The sequence below is a fragment of the Mustela erminea genome, chromosome 5 (assembly GCF_009829155.1).
Source record: "Mustela erminea isolate mMusErm1 chromosome 5, mMusErm1.Pri, whole genome shotgun sequence".
Taxonomy (NCBI): Eukaryota; Metazoa; Chordata; class Mammalia; order Carnivora; family Mustelidae; genus Mustela; species Mustela erminea.
The window spans coordinates 111,223,279-111,239,116 of record NC_045618.1 but is presented as its reverse complement, the minus strand read 5'-3'; the positions used below and the strand labels follow the sequence as shown (position 1 = coordinate 111,239,116).

The 15,838-nt window shown below is 41.2% G+C and overlaps 1 protein-coding gene across 13 annotated transcripts in view; it reads right to left on the bottom strand.

The window, feature by feature from the left end:
• Positions 1-15,838, bottom strand: part of SYNE2 (spectrin repeat containing nuclear envelope protein 2) — a 330,018-nt gene that overhangs the window by 69,610 nt on the left and 244,570 nt on the right. For all 13 annotated transcript variants that reach the window (XM_032344453.1, XM_032344442.1, XM_032344445.1 and 10 more), the window contains 8 exons: positions 15,116-15,289; positions 13,686-13,817; positions 8,025-8,221; positions 6,453-6,585; positions 4,847-5,029; positions 4,282-4,428; positions 2,852-3,028; positions 1,125-1,280 (listed from right to left, as the gene is read on the bottom strand). In XM_032344453.1, the coding sequence (XP_032200344.1) occupies positions 1,125-1,280; positions 2,852-3,028; positions 4,282-4,428; positions 4,847-5,029; positions 6,453-6,585; positions 8,025-8,221; positions 13,686-13,817; positions 15,116-15,289 (1,299 nt within the window). The remainder of the gene's footprint in view (positions 1-1,124; positions 1,281-2,851; positions 3,029-4,281; positions 4,429-4,846; positions 5,030-6,452; positions 6,586-8,024; positions 8,222-13,685; positions 13,818-15,115; positions 15,290-15,838) is intronic.

Below are 15,838 nucleotides of genomic sequence, written 5' to 3'. Positions count from 1 at the left end.
GGGAATAAGTGGTTATCATCATGGTATAGTAGGAAGAGCCCAGGAGACCCAGTCCCCATTCTGTGCCTGCCAGTATTGGTCATCTGAGCAGACCTTAAGTCATCAAACCTCCAGGCCTCCATTTTTCTCATCTGGAAAACAGTGAGGACACCCCATGCCATGGATAGTTTAGAACTCAAGTGAAACCAGGGTGGCCTGTGGGGGATGGTGTAGCACAGACCTGTGGAGTGTCGGCTACTGGATCTGAGGTGGCTGAAGGAATTCTAAATGGAAATGGCTAGTGGCTCCTCAGAAACAGGACAGGACCACTTGCAAGACCTCTCCTAATGAGCTCTGCTGCTCCCCTAGCATGCCCTGTATTGTTCTAGAACCTTCTAAGTAGAAATGGGTGTGAGCTGACCTCCAGCCCCAACAGGGAGTCGTGTCATGCCCTCACGCAGCAGCTGCAGAGGCAGCATCCCCTGTGCTGGCTATAGTGACAGGGACAGCCGGAGTGTTCTCAGTATGGAGGGACAAAATCCGGGCAGTACTCAAGGAAGATTAACCAACACTTGGGTGAGGGCATCTCAGAGACCAAGTGACCTGGCAAATGACAACAAAGCAAAACAAAGGGCACGGCCAAGAGCTATAAGCTCAAGTGTGATTTAGACAGTGGTTCCCAGGGTCAAGTGGTCCTGTCAGAACACATTACAGAGCAGGTAAAAGAAAATCACTTTCTTCTAAAGAAACAGAATGAAACGCTAAAAATAATGGAAACCTTAAGAGTAATTCTGTAAATACTGAGTAAGTTAATAAAAATTACACACACACACACACACATTGGAAAACATCAAATCAAAATGTCCTCTGAACATTTTCTTTTAGGAGTAACATTCAAGACTTAGGAACAATGATAACGGAAAATACCATCTTCTGCCTGTCATGAAAAAAAAATGGCAGTGTGCAATTTTGTAAAACCCATGGAAGACTATTTTATGTAACAAGGAAGTACCTGGGGATTTGGAGAAGACCTTCAGAAGTACAGCCGCTTACCCTGGTCCTTGGGGCAGAAGCAGCGACTGAACCACACGACCACATAACCAGCCCGGCCACACCGTGTGGACAGGAGCCACGTGCCTTCTCACCTGACAGTCCAGGAGTGTCTTCTGCACTGAGATCACACTTGCAGGTTTTTGTAAAGTTTTTAGTCTCTCCTCTTGGGCCTCTATCCAGTTGTTCAAAATCTGTATTTTGTTTTCATTCTCAGTGATACTTTCCAAAAGTTGTTCTAAATGTTGTATCTGTAAGTTACAAGAAAATGAAAAATTTAAACCACATACTTTAAAATGTAAATGTCATGACAGTTTATTTTTAATTAAATAATTTTGTTTCTTTTCAGATTCCTCATATTTAGCATAAGATTTCCCAAAAACCTGTGGAATGACGACTCATAAATTAGGAAACAGAATTAAAATGCCCTCTGGCATTTGAAAGGAAAGCCAGCCTAAGCAACTTGACAGTTTTGGAATTCCACAATACCTGTACAAAATAAAAATTGTGTTCGTAACATGCAGTATTTTTTCATTGCACTATCTACTGATATACTTAAAAAAACTTTCTTTCCCTAGACACTCTTCATTAGAGTGGCTTAAATAAAAACTTTCTTCCTAGACACTCTTCATTAGAGTAGCTAAATTAGTCAGTATCAAAAATATCACAAATAATCACTTCAATAAAATAATGACTTTTTACCACCTGTGATTCTTCTCATTTCTATGCTCACAATTTTTATTAGGTTATAGTCACAAGATATGTAAAGTTTTATGTTCCTTTTTCAATATGTCATAGGCACCTGCTCAGCTGGCTATGACATATGCCTTATATTAATTTAAAAGGCTGCCCAACGTTTTATCAAATGGACACAATATAATCTGATTATTCCTGTATACTTGGAAATTAAGGCATTTTACATTTTTCACCAGTATAAATAATGCTGAACCCTTTGTGTGCATATTTTACCCTTATTTGAAGGGCTAGCCACTTAAGATAAATGTGTAAGAGGTGGCATGGCTAGGTAAAGAAATGAGATGATTATTATTCCAGTTCTTGAAATTTTCTAAATGCTTTTCAAAAGGGTATGTAAGCCATTATCTGCATGTGAATGGGATAGCTTTGGGCTTTTATCTTACTAAATTTTTCTAATTTAATAAATGTATGTTACATAATGTTTACTCTGAATGCCTGTTAATTAAAGTTGTAATCTTTCCATGTTGATTTGCTAATTATAAATTTTCTCTTTTGTGAACTGTCTGTTCATGTTCTTTGTCCATTCATGCACTTGAATCTTAATTGTATAAATCCATTTGTATGTATTCTCTACAAATAAAGAAATCAACCAACTGCTACTATCAATTATATATAAATACTGAATATTCCTCCAAGAATACGGTTTTCTTAATATTTTTCAGAGTCATGGAATGAAAGTCTACCACAAGGCCACGTACATTTTTCTCTCTTTTCATAATCTTTTCAAAGCTGTCATAGCTTTGCCATTTTTGAACATTTACTTTCACAGAAAATGTCAAAATCTCCAACCATTGAGTAGTCTCACATAATACTTGACCTCTTTTTAAAATTTCTCCTCTTCAGATGCCCAACTCAATTTCCCACTAATAAACCTCAAAGAAATAAGAACTTCATAGGCTCCTAGAGGCACCAACAAAGAATGTCAGAACACAGGCTTCATAAAAGGGCTATCTGGAAGGGATTATTAGACTTCCCTTGTGAGTTAACCGTGAGTATCTTTTTAAATTTTTCAGAAAGCGGTACGTTGCAAAGGCCAAATCACACAAACTGTGACACGTGAGCACACCTTTCTATTTAGCGTTCCGTGTACCCGCTGCCATTGGCGATTCATCTCTCCCAGGTGCTCTGCAAACTCTGTTCTCTCGTAGCGTTTACTCTCTACATCACACGTGCTTAGCTGAAGTAATGACTGGTTGACAAAGTCAACGATCCACTGTTTATAGTCCATTTCCATTCTGAACTCCTAAAATAAACAAACAAAATTAAACCACCAAAACCTGAACTGAAGTAATTGAACAGGATCCTCCCTCTGGGGCACTCTAGGGAGCCCCAATCTCCCATTTGTTCCCCTAGGGGCACCCTTCTGGAGTTCTGTCCAACCCTTCACCGAATGTCCACTTTGAGCGGAGAGTGTCTTGGAGAATTCCACGTGCCGAGGAAGCAGCAGGGAGAAAGCCATGTGGTATGTGCAACTTTGTTAGAGCCTATACTACAGAAGTGCGGACCCTCTAAAGATGCTACCACTCATTGAAGTGAGGATGTGTTAGCACAGAAAAATAAAACCCTTGCTAACATCACGCTTCAGCTTCGTGACTAAGGAATTCATCCTCCATCTACCAGAGGCTCGATCCACCAGCCTGTGAGGGCTCTGAAGGCAATGACCAGAGTCTTCATTCACCTCCTGTGTTCCTAGTGGCGGGCCTGCCTGGCACACAGTAAATGCTTGTGTGTGGCCTGTTCAATGTTAGTTCCATCTACATGAAACCAAACATCACGGAGAAGGCTGCCTTCATGTCTATTTATTGAAGGAAATCAACTTTTCCTTATGTATTCTCTTACGCAAAGAACAATTACTTAATATTCACTGGATGCCAGGTATCGGGCTAGGCGAGCTATTTCGGGGTGGTGAAGGATGGCCCCTGCTCTCCAGAAGCTAAGGCAAGGTGGAGAGACAGACAAGTCACCCAATAATTACAGCACTGCGGAGACACCTAATCCCTCAAAGTCCAGTCATCTGGCAGGGAAGTCAGGAGATTTCCAAATCAGGTGACACCTGAGCAGCCTCCTGAAAGGTGACGGAGAGCATTTCTATGGCTAGACGTGGGGCACGAAAATTCCAGCCCGAAGGAGTAGTGCGTACAGAAGAAGCACGAGTGGGAAGAACGCCAGACACGGCAGGTTCTTTCGCTTCCGGCAGTGTCTAGGGTCTTAGCGGGGAATGAAGAAAGAGGAGGCTGGAGAGGTCGAGAGGGGCCAGAGCTAGTTACAAACCTGCATTCTGCCCTGTGGTGACGGGAGCCACCGCAGGAAACCAGGCGGCAGAAGAGCAAGTAGGCTAACCTCTGCCTCGAATCACCCACCAACCACCCCATGCCTCGCTGCTACAGTGAGTTTTTTGAAATCCCATCCTAAGTGTCTCTTTGTTCTGTCTTTCCCTTCCGACTGACTTGCCTTCTTATTTAATGAAAAGGCTTCTGGCTCTTTTTGTTTAATTACCTTGTACTTCTGAAGCAGATTTTTCACTTGAGGTGCGGAACTCAGCGAGCGCTCTGAGTCTTCACCCACGATGTGACGCTCTACATTGTTCAACCAGCTGATCATTTCTGTGATTGCTTCGCGAGATGGCAATTTCTCCATCTGAAGCTGCAAGGACAAAGCGATTTCCATTTAATTACCCGCCGTTGACAAAAATGAATCAGGGCATCCACTGAAGAGGCTATCTGGTTTGATAAAAGGTCCCGCTCCACAATTAGGCAGGTGACTCACAAAAACAAACCCAGCATTCAGGCTCAGAAAAAGCGACCCCAAAACAATGACGATGACCTTCACATGAAGGAACACAGCGATGCAGATAAACTGGGAAATAAAGTAATTAAGCCTGATTTCTCTGTTAAGAAAGATCCCACTGGGGGATAGGCCAGTAATTAAGACCTATATTCAGTGGAGCCAGTGGAAAAATAGGTGGTGTCAATGAAAATTATTGAGTCAGAGCAATAATTTTAAAGGAGTTGGGAGCTAACAAGTGAACGCTAATTCGAATGCTGCGTCTTTAAACACCTACCTGATGAAGTTTCTCTTGAATATCTGGAAGCTGAGTTACGAGCGTGGTCCACTTCTGTTCCAGCTGTGCTAAAGCAGCTCTCAGTGTGGCCGTATCGGCTTCTTTTAGGTGGAGAAGTTGGCTCCCTGTACTTACAACCACAGCCTTCAAGGACGACTTGTCGTCGAGTTCCTTTGAGAACTCCTGGAGGAAATGTTTCAAACATCAAGAAATGTTAAGAATTTGAAAACAGCAAAGAATAACAAAGAGTCAGAATACCCAGTTTGAGTCCAAAGCAAAATCACTGAACTCAATTCACATCACACATGTCTGCATGTTTATCTATACGTGTGTGTTTGTGTGTGTACACAAAAGCATGTGTGCACATATGCCCTCATAAGCACACACACATACACACACACACACACACACACACACACGCATACACACACATTTTTCCTACTAAGTGTCAGGCACTGTTCCAGACATTAGACAGATGGATGACAGGGAACAAAAGAGATCAAATTCCTGCTCCTTGAGTGACTTAATATTTAAAAAAAAACAAAACAAAAAAACACTTCAACTTTAAAAGGAATGGCACACAAAGTTCACATGAGATGAACTAAATGCAAGTAATTTTTAACAAAAATATCTGAAATCTTTGTCTTCACAGGTGTTTTCAAGTATATTTTAAAATATTTACATTTTAATATCGAGGTGAGAGATCACTGCTACAAAATATGAAATTGGAGAAGAGAGAAAAGAATATGGGAAAGGGAAAAACTTGTATTACAAAAGTAATGCTTTCTTTAAAAAAAATCTCAAAATCATAGAACATTTTAGTAGAAGTATCAGTTCTGTGTATGACAATTTAAAACTATGTATTTATTAATTTTAACATTTATGAGTTAATAATTCTGTTAAGTTTTTTTGGGGGGGGGATGCAGGGAGTTATTTCCTGCCTGTATACAGCATGCCCCATGCCAGAGGAAGTTTTAAATTCATACATATTTTGTAGGGTCAATTAAAAATCTTTATCGGGGCGCCTGGGTGGCTCAGTTGGTTAAGCGACTGCCTTTGGCTCAGGTCATGATCCTGGAGTCCTGGGATGGAGTCCCGCTTCGGGCTCCCTTCTTGGCAGGGATTCTGTTTCTCCCTTTGACCCCCCCGCCTTTTCATGCTCTCTCTCTCTTAATCTCTAATAAATAAAATCTTTAAAAAAAAATCTACTTTATCATTTTAAATACATAAATGACCAACGTAAACAAATAGCTCTAAGTACGAAGAATGCTGTTAGCCCAAGACTTATCCTTCATCCACAAATGATTATGGAGACCATCACTATCAACCCTGGCCATTTCCCCTTGATAGCTCTTTCTGACAATAATTATCTGAGCAGGGGCGCCTGGGTAGCTCAGTGTGCTAAAGCCCCTGCCTTCGGCTCAGGTCATGATCCCAGGGTCCTAGATCGAGCCCTGCATCAGGCTCTCTGCTCAGCAGGGAGCCTGCTTCCCCCTCTCTCTCTGCCTGCCTCTCTGCCTATTTGTGATCTCTGTCTGTCAAATAAGTAAATAAAATCTAAAAAAAATAAAAATAAATTATCTGAGCGTATTTTATTACAACTTACAAAAAACTTGTTTATGTTGCTTCTAATTGTATCCAAGTCCTGAGACACATTGAGGGATTGTTCTTTCCAGTAATTCAGAGTTTGCTGAGAAGATTCCAACCACTTGGTTAACTGATCCGAATCTCTGTTATAACTAACAGGAGCAAAGTGAGAGAGAAAGAAAATTAGAAATGTTCTCTTATGGTGGATATGCATCATTGTCCTATTTTCTTCTCGTTTTACTGTATGTTTTCCTGTGCCAATCAGCTCTATTCTTCAGAAAATCACGTTTTTAAGGATTACACCTTGTTATACCCCATGCCCCAAATCTAATGCTCCTGGCACCTTCTATGACTGATGACTAATCTATAACAAAATGGGCATTTTTAGAGTCTAAGACATTTTCTTATTACAGCTATGCAAAAATAAACCCATGGGTAAGGACAGCAATTACTTTTATTCATTAAATGTTCTCGACAGATTTGTTTATAGTAAAACTATAATCAGCATTTGTGTAAGTTATATAATAAAGTGTTCTTGGCTCCATACCAACTTATTTATTGGAGGTGAAGGAAAATATCCAAGCAAAATGCTTCTCCTCTTGTTAAGTTTTAAACTTTAAACGCTTTAAACTTTTTTTTTTTTTAAATTAACATATAATGTATTTGTTTCAGGGGTACAGGTCTGTGATTCATCAGTCTTTCACAATTCACAGCACTCCCCATAGCACACACCCTCCCCGGTGCCCATCCCCCACCACCCCATCTCTCCCACCCCTCCCCCTCCAGCAACCCTCAGTTTGTTCCCTGAGATTAAGAGTCTCTAATGGACTGTCTCCCTCTCTGGTTTCATCTTGTTTCCTTTTTCCCTCCCTAACCCTATGATCCTCTGTTTTATTTCTCAAATTCCTCATACCCGTGAGATCATATGATAATTGTCTTTCTCTGAGGGACTCATTTTGCTCAGCACAATAGCCTCAAGTTCTATCCACATCCTTGAAAATGGCAAGATTTCATTTTTGATGGCTGCATGATACTCGTGTGTGTGTGTGTGTGTGCGTGCACACGTGTGTGTGTAAAATATACACATCTTCTTTATCCATTCATCTGTTGTCGGACATCTAGTAAGCTTTAAACTAACTAGGTTAAGATAGTTCCCTGTGAGTCAGAGATGAGGAGATTCAAATGTTTTACGTTCTTTACCCTCCTCAAGGAGTTCAAGGTTAGGTCCGCCAAACAAAATTCTCCGAAGAATTCTGAAGACTTTTTGATACTTTTCTATTAGCTGAAGTTAGTATTTTTTAATTTAAGAACTTTGGGAGGCGAATAGGGAAGAGGGACATGGTATAAAGGCAACGTGTATAACTTTAGAACATAATTCCTAGTTTTCACAGAGCTGATTACATATTATCCTGAGTCTAGCAAACCAACCTCAAAGACCCCAGATCGCACTGAGCCCAGAAGAGGGACCCAAGAGCTTTAGATTGTTGACAAATAACCTTGTAACAGGGAGACCGCATGTAAAATCTGGGATCCCTCTGAGGTCTTTCTCCACATGGAAATCTGAGTGTAATCCATCCCTAAGAAAACACACCTGAGCAGATGCTTGAGAAGTGTTTGTAGTCTGTGTAGTTCATGGTCAATTTTTTTGTTTAGGGCCAACCACTGCTCTTCTAGCTTTGCAATCTGGCCCTCTAGTTCAGGACAACTCACGGAGGCCACTAGCTGTTTGCCTTCATTCAGAGTCTGGTAAAGTCGGGCATGCTTTTCATCGATGTTTCTTTTAATTTGCTTAAAAAAAAAAAAAGGTAAAGTCACAGAATTAATTATTGAAAAATGAAGCCAGTCAACCTATTCACAAATACCTCATTAAAAACCTCCAGTAAGGGTGCCTGGGTGGCTCAGTGGGTTAAGCCTCTGCCTTCAGCTCAGGTCCTGATCTCAGGGTCCTGGGTTCAAGTCCCGCATCGGGCTCTCTGCTTGGCAGGGAGCCTGCTTCCTCCTCTCTCCCTCTGTCTACTTGTGATCCCTCTGTGTCAAATAAATAAATAAAATCTTAAAAAAACAAACAAAAAACCTCCAGTAGAGGCTACTGAGGAAAGAGTAACAACACTCTCCCAACCCTTAAGGCTCTTGCCATGTGGCTGAAGAAACACGACTCATGTTTTACTGATCATCTTTCATGATGAGAGTGTCTGACTAACACACTTCTGTGGCACATTTCTTCTGTTCTAGAGACTTACATATACAAACAGAAAACAAAAATTTACAGCTTTAGACCGAAGAGTTAACTTGTCCACCTAAAAGCAAAAACCAAACTGGTAGTCTACAGGGCACATTCAGCTTGCGGACAAGTTTTGTGTGACCTGAAGATGATCTCTGAAAATCAGGATATTTAATATAGTAATCAGGATTTCCTGTGACTCTGAGAAAACTGGGAGGTCAAGCAACTGGGATGTGGATTCTCACGTGGCACCGACGGGCTGGAACTGGGTAGCCATGCCTCCTTCAGAAGCGCCTCCTCTCTTCCACACTCTCCTGTGGCAGGTCCCCCCTTCCCCACCCCAGCCAGCCTCCAAATTTCTGTGCCCCTGTCTGGCCCGGGTAAGCACTTTACATCGCAACTAGGTTTGAAGGGGATAAAAAAAATTTCTTTATCATTGCTTAGGTCCAAAGACTAGGGAAAAATTCATTTCTAGAGTCTTCTAAATGGAAGGATTCAACAGGGAAAAAAGGAAGAGGACTTTAGAAAAATTAAAAACAGTACATCACTAATCCAACTTCATGAAAAGAAAATCTTTAGAATTGCAATACAATGACCCCCTGAAGAGAACTCTGTCTGAAAGCAATTATCTCGCACTGCTGGTTTCAGCTAATGACACTTACCTGACAGCTATTTAAATTTCGGCTTAAAAAAATTCTGATCAAAATGTTACTTTGGCTATTTTCCAATTAACTTAAGACTTTCAAAAATTACTAAAAAAATTCTACTTGTAATGCCCTTTCCACCACTCCATAACCCTCTCTTCCCACCTGATCCTGTAGGCATAAATAAAACTTCCAACATTAGTTAAAAAAAAAAAAGTCCTGGGCTCCTGGCTGGCTCGGTCAGAAGAGTGTGTGAATCCTGATCTCGGGGTCATGAGGTTAAGCCCCACATTGGGTGTAGAGATTGCTTAAAAAATAAATACAGCATCCTTTCCTGATTAAAACTCTTTGGAGTGTCAGGATAAAGGAACATTCCTCAAATTCATAAAAACCATCCATGAGAAGCCCATAGCAAATATCATTCTCGACAGAGAAAAGCTGAGAGCCTTTCCCCTATGATCAGGAACAGGACAAGGATGCCCACTCTTGCCACTCTTGTTTAACATAGTACTAGAAGTCCCAGCAACAGCAATCAGGCAACAAAAAGAAATACAAGGTATTTAAATTGGCAAAGAAAAAGTCAAACTCTCTTTGTAGGTATAGTACTTTATGTGGAAAACCCAAAAAACTCAACCCCCAAATTACTAGAACTCATACAGCAATTCAGTAATGTGGCAGGATACAAAATCAATGCACAGAAATCAGTTGCTTTGCTACACAGTAACAATGTAACTGTAGAAAGAGAAATTAGGGAATCGATTCCATTTAAAAGCACCAAAAATCATAAGATACCATGGAATAAACCTAACCAAAGAGATAAAGGATCTATACTCAAGAAATGTATGAAAGAAACTGAAGACACAAAAAGATGCAAAAACATTCCATGCTCATGGATCAGAAGAATAAACATGGTTAAAATGTCCATGCTGCCCAGAGTAACCTATACTTTCAATGCCACCCCTATCAAAATACCAATGGCATTTTTCAAAGTGCGGGAACAAATAATCCTAAAATTTGTATGGAACCAGAAAAGACCCTGAATCACCAAGGAAATGTTGAAAGAGAAAAACAAAGCTGGGGGCACCATGTTGCGTGAAATGGACCCTCAACTCTATGGTCAACTAATCTTTGACAAAGCAGGAAAAAATACCCAATGGAAAAAAAGTTTCTTCAATAAGTGGTGCTGGGAAAATTGGACAGCTATGTGTAGAAGAATGAAACTCGACCATTCTCTTACATTGTACACAAAGATAAACTCTAAATGGATGAAAGACCTGAATGTGAGACAGAAATCCATCAAAATCCTAGAGGAGAATATAGGCAGTAACTTCTTCGACATCGGCCGCAGCAACTTCTTTTAAGATACGTCTCCAAAGGCAAGGGAAACAAAAACAAAAATGAACTTTTGGGACTTCATCAAGATTAAAAGCTTCTGCACAGCAAAGGAAACAGTCAACAAAACAAAGAGGGAACCCACGGAGTGGGAGAAGGTATTTGCAAAAGACACTACAGATAAAGGGCTGGTATCCAAGATCTAGAAAGAACTTTACAGACTCAACACCACAAAACACAAATAATCAAGTCAAAAAGTGTGCAGAATACAGGAACAGATACTTCTCCAAAGACGACATATGAATGACTAACAGACACATGAAAAAAATGTTCCACATCATTAGCCATCAGGGAAATTCAAATCAAAACCACACTGAGATACCACCTTACAACAGTTAGAATGGCAAAAAACTGACAAGGCAAGAAACAAATGTTGGAGAGGATGTGGAGAAAGGGCAACTCTCTTACACTGTTGATGGGAATCCAAGTTGGTGCAGCCATTTTGTTAAACAATGTAGAGGTTCCTCAAAAAGTTAAAAATAGAGCTACCCTCTAACCCAGCAATTGCACTACTGGGTATTTACCCTAAAGATACAGATATAGTGAAAAGAAGGGCCATATGCACCCCGTGTTCTTAGCAGCAATGTCCACAATAGCCAAACTGGAAGGAGCTGAGATGCCCTTCAACAGACAAATGGATAAAGAAGACATGGTCCATACATACAATGGAGTATTACTCAGCCATCAGGAAGGATGAATACCCACCATTTGCACTGTCATGGATGGAACTGGAGGGGATTACGCTAAATGAAAGAAGTCAAGCAGAGAGAGTCAATTACCGTATGTTTTCACTTATTTGTGGAACATAAGAACAGCACAGAGGACAGGAGGAGAAGGAAGAAAAAATGAAGTGAGGGAAATCAGAGCGGGAGACAAACCATGAGACACCAAGGACTCCTGGAAACAAACTGAGGATTTCAGAGGGAGGGAGGGTGGTGAAGGAATGGGTGAGCCTGCTGGTGGGTATTAAGGAGAGCATGGACTCCATGGAGCACTGGGTGTTATACACGAACAGTGAATCATGGACCCTACACCAAAAACTAATGATGTACTGTAGGGTGACTAACACAACATTAAAAAATATTAAAAATTTTTTAAAAATCTTAAAAACAACAAAAAAGTTCTAATTTTCTAAGCCTTTAGTGCAAGACCCTCATCTTTAGAGTATCTCTGAGAAGTTTTTTTTGTTTAAGAAGATTTTATTTATTCCTTTGAGAGAACGAGCAAGCACAAGCAGGGGGAGCAGCAGGCAGAAGGAGAGGGAGAAGCAGGCTCCCCTGTAACAGGGAGCCCGACATGGGGATCCATCCCAGGACTCTGGGATCATAACCTGAGCAGAAGGCAGATGCTTAACTGACTGAGCCACCCAGGCATCCCTAGTGTAGCCCTGAGAAGTTTTAGTTATGCCATTTTATACACAGGACAGACTGTGATAGCTACTCAGCCAATAAGGTGCAGAGACAGCATTTAACAAGGATCATTCCTTGTTAAGGGGCCACAAAGGCACCACGGTTCATGGCCTACTGATAGATACAAATCTCTCCATGACGCAGAGGACCGAGAATGACCTAAGGAAATCTGTAAGTGAGATGGGCTTGACAAGACATCGGCCTTTTAGGCCTGGCAAATTTATTTAAAAGTCTTAGAACGATTTCACTTAAAAAATATCTAAATTTAACAGAATCACAGGTTGCAATTTATTTATTTTAAAGATTTTAATTTATTTGACAGAGAGAGATCACAAGTAGGTGGAGAAGCAGAAGTAGGTGGAGAAGCAGGAGGAGGGGGGGAATCGGGGGGGGGGGAAGCAGGCCCCCTGCTGAGCAGAGAGCCCGATATGGGACTCGATCCCAGGACCCTGGGATCATGACCTGAGCTGACCTAGCCCACTGAGCCACGCAGGCGCCCCTCACAGGTTGCAACTGAAGGGACACGATCACTTCTGGGGAAATCATTAGTCTTCTACGAGGAGGTTTAAAATGCTGTTTTCCCCTGCATTCTCTCAGCTATTCAGTGGGTACGTCGTATCCTGAGGCTAACAAAGAATTAAGCAGCAGCTTCCTGCCCCCAGAGGATTCAGATTTATCTCTGTTATGCTCAATATAGTGACATGGCAAAGAGATCAATTGTCCCTTTCTAGGCACCTAGCCAGCACAACTACAGCGTCACTGCCTCTGGAAAATGTTCCTTCTAGGAGTTGAAATGCTTCTGAGGAAGGGCAGGGTCCTGCCAAGTACTTTATGCATTTTCTATCCCAGAGTCTACTCAGGCAACACACCAGCTTTTGAAGTTCTGAAGTGGACGTCTGAGTGCCACCTCCAGTCGCACAGCTCAGATGCTGACGACATATATTCCACAGTTAGAACTAAGTGATTTAAGTTTTCTGTTGAGAAGACTTAAAACTCATTTTTACCTTGGTCGTGATCTCAGTGCCACTCGAAAGCAGTTTTAAGGTGCTCTCTTTTCTATGGCATCTAGATTGGAGGCACAGAGACTTTGAAGATAATACTACTAAATCTTGCACAAGAAAAATTTTGTATGAAGTCCTTTTAGAATGTTCATGGCAGGGACAGATTATTGCCTCTTTCACGGGCTGTGTCCCAACAGGGCTTCGCTGAAGAAAACCCAATATAGGTTTAGAGGCCCCTGCTCTAGAAAGCTCTTTCTGTACTTTAACTTGTTTCCATACCCACTGACACCCACCTCCTGAGACAGGGAGAACCAGCCCGATTACCTACATTCCACAGATAAAGAAAGAGAGACTTGGAGACAAAAGGGTGACACAGGGACAGACAAGAGCCAGGACTCAAACCCAGGACCTCCACCCTAAAGCAGACCTGAGGCTACACGGAGCAGCCCGAAACCCAATCCACAGTTTCCCGATGGAGGTCTAACGGTGAGCGGTGTGATGCACTTCCATTCAAACCACTCACCTCCAAAGGTGAGTGATTTGGTCAAAGCAAAAGAAAACACCAAGTGATGGGAGCAAAATTACCTGGTAAAATGAAATCCTTTCTGCTAATCTTTCCTCTGTCTCTTCCACCAAACTCACAGAGGGCAACGTAGATACCAGGATTTCCAGATCCTTTTCAAGAGATGTATAGTTTTCATCAAATTCTTCCCATTTCTAGAGAATCAAGAATGTAACGTCAGTGGGAGTCCTTTTCTAGAATAGTTCTAGACAATGGCCAAATTAACCTTAAGAATAAAAATGAACTAGGAGACCATACAAAATTAAAACACAGATTCTAGGGGTTTCTGAGAGATATAAGCCACCCTTACAAGAGCTCAAGGTCTAATGCAAAACCATTCCGTTGTCTTTGTGGAGACGGTTTCAAAAAATCCAGTTGGCACATTTTATGCTTGTCTCATCAAACCAAGTAGGGACTAGTATAATTAAGTTAAAGGGATACTCTAGGCATACACACCTCTGGAAGACTTCAGAGCTGGAAGAGAGCCTTTCGTTTACTTGGAAAGGAAGGGGCTGACTTCTTAACAGAGGCTCCTCTAAGCTTACATCCCCCCTCCCTGCTCCAACCCCCAGCCCACTGACCATTACCTGACTGTGCTGCTAAGAGCATAATTCTACTGTCGGGGGAATGTGGGCTTACATTTCATCAGGGGAGGACTATCTTCTTAGCCCAAGTCTTGCCTTATCCTAGTTCTCTCTGTGTCTACAGAGGCCCACCATCAGGATCTCAGCACACTAGACAACTGACTTATAGACACTAAGTATTACCTGTTGGAAAAATAACCCCCTTATTAATTCTCTTATTTACTGAAGTAGTGGGTCACTCTGCTATGCGGGGCACTCTTTGGGCTCAGAGGGTCTCTTTTTTTAATACCATGAGATACTGCTATAAATATCAATTTGACAAACTAGTCAGAAAATTCATTTCATTAGCATAAAATAACATTATCACATAATAAAGCTGGATAGTCCCTTGCTTTTTGGTTATTTCCTTAAAGGGCTACCATCCACTGTGTTTAAGAAGTTAAAGGAGAAAACCTTAAAACTGAGAGAGAACTTCATGCAAACAATTTTCTTCTGTGAACTGGGATAAGACTATCAGGGGTGCACTTCAGCCTGTCCTCTTCGGGAAGAGCTGTTTTGGAACCACTGACTAAGCTTCATGTGGAAGACTTCATTCAGGATCTTACAGTGCTCTCAATTTTATTTGCACACAGACCTGGAAGGTGGGAAGATGCTGGGTCATTCCCTAATGTATGTATGAGAAATATTTCACTCAGGGAGTAGCAGTCAGAGCTAGAACAGGCATCCACACTCCTCATTGTTAGTTCCCATTTACGCCAGCTTAATGATAAGTAGAGGTTTCTGGACACTGAGAGGCGGTAGTTAAATATCCGGGCTTATGTACAAATATCCAGGCTTATGTACAAGGTTTACATAACCCAAATAAACACCTGTAGCAAATTCTGCAGCTTTATTCCACACTGGTGTGACTTTTCCTCCAGTAATTTAACTTCTTTTATTTGTTCTGCCCCAAACATCTCTTTCTTTTGCAATAAAGAAGGAAGCATTTTATTGGCGTATGTTCGGATCAACAGCATGTCAGCAACAAGCTTCCGGAAAAAAAGCTGTAAAATGAACAAGGTTTTCAGATTTATTTATTTCTGCACTGTGAGAACTTACAGACCAAATTACTTCCACCTTTTATACAGTTATATTTGCTTTTTAATCCCAAATCCCATGACAGCCATGTAGAGTGAAACATTTAAGGAAAGAAAAAAGAAAATTGTGTACCCTTTAGTCTTTAGTGGCATTTTAACAAATCATGAAGAAAAATCATCGTAGGTAACATTTTCCACAAAACGGTCCATGTAAAAGGGCAAACATTATTAGTCAATTTCAATTTTTCCAGTGAGAGCATCCTAAATCCGTTACTGAGTTTTAAGAAACTTTACAGAAACGTAGGTATGTGGCTGATGTATTTCAAGACAATAAAATGGAGGGATAGATGCGTGAGCCTGAGAAGCCCACACACGGAAGAGCCAGAGGTTCCTACACTATAGGCTTAATTTTCTATTTAATAAAATGGACAAATAAAGGGGATTTGTTGACAAGGTCTCTTGGGATCCTGGGATGTAAAAACTCCCAGGTTAATACTTTAAGAACCTTTACAGAGG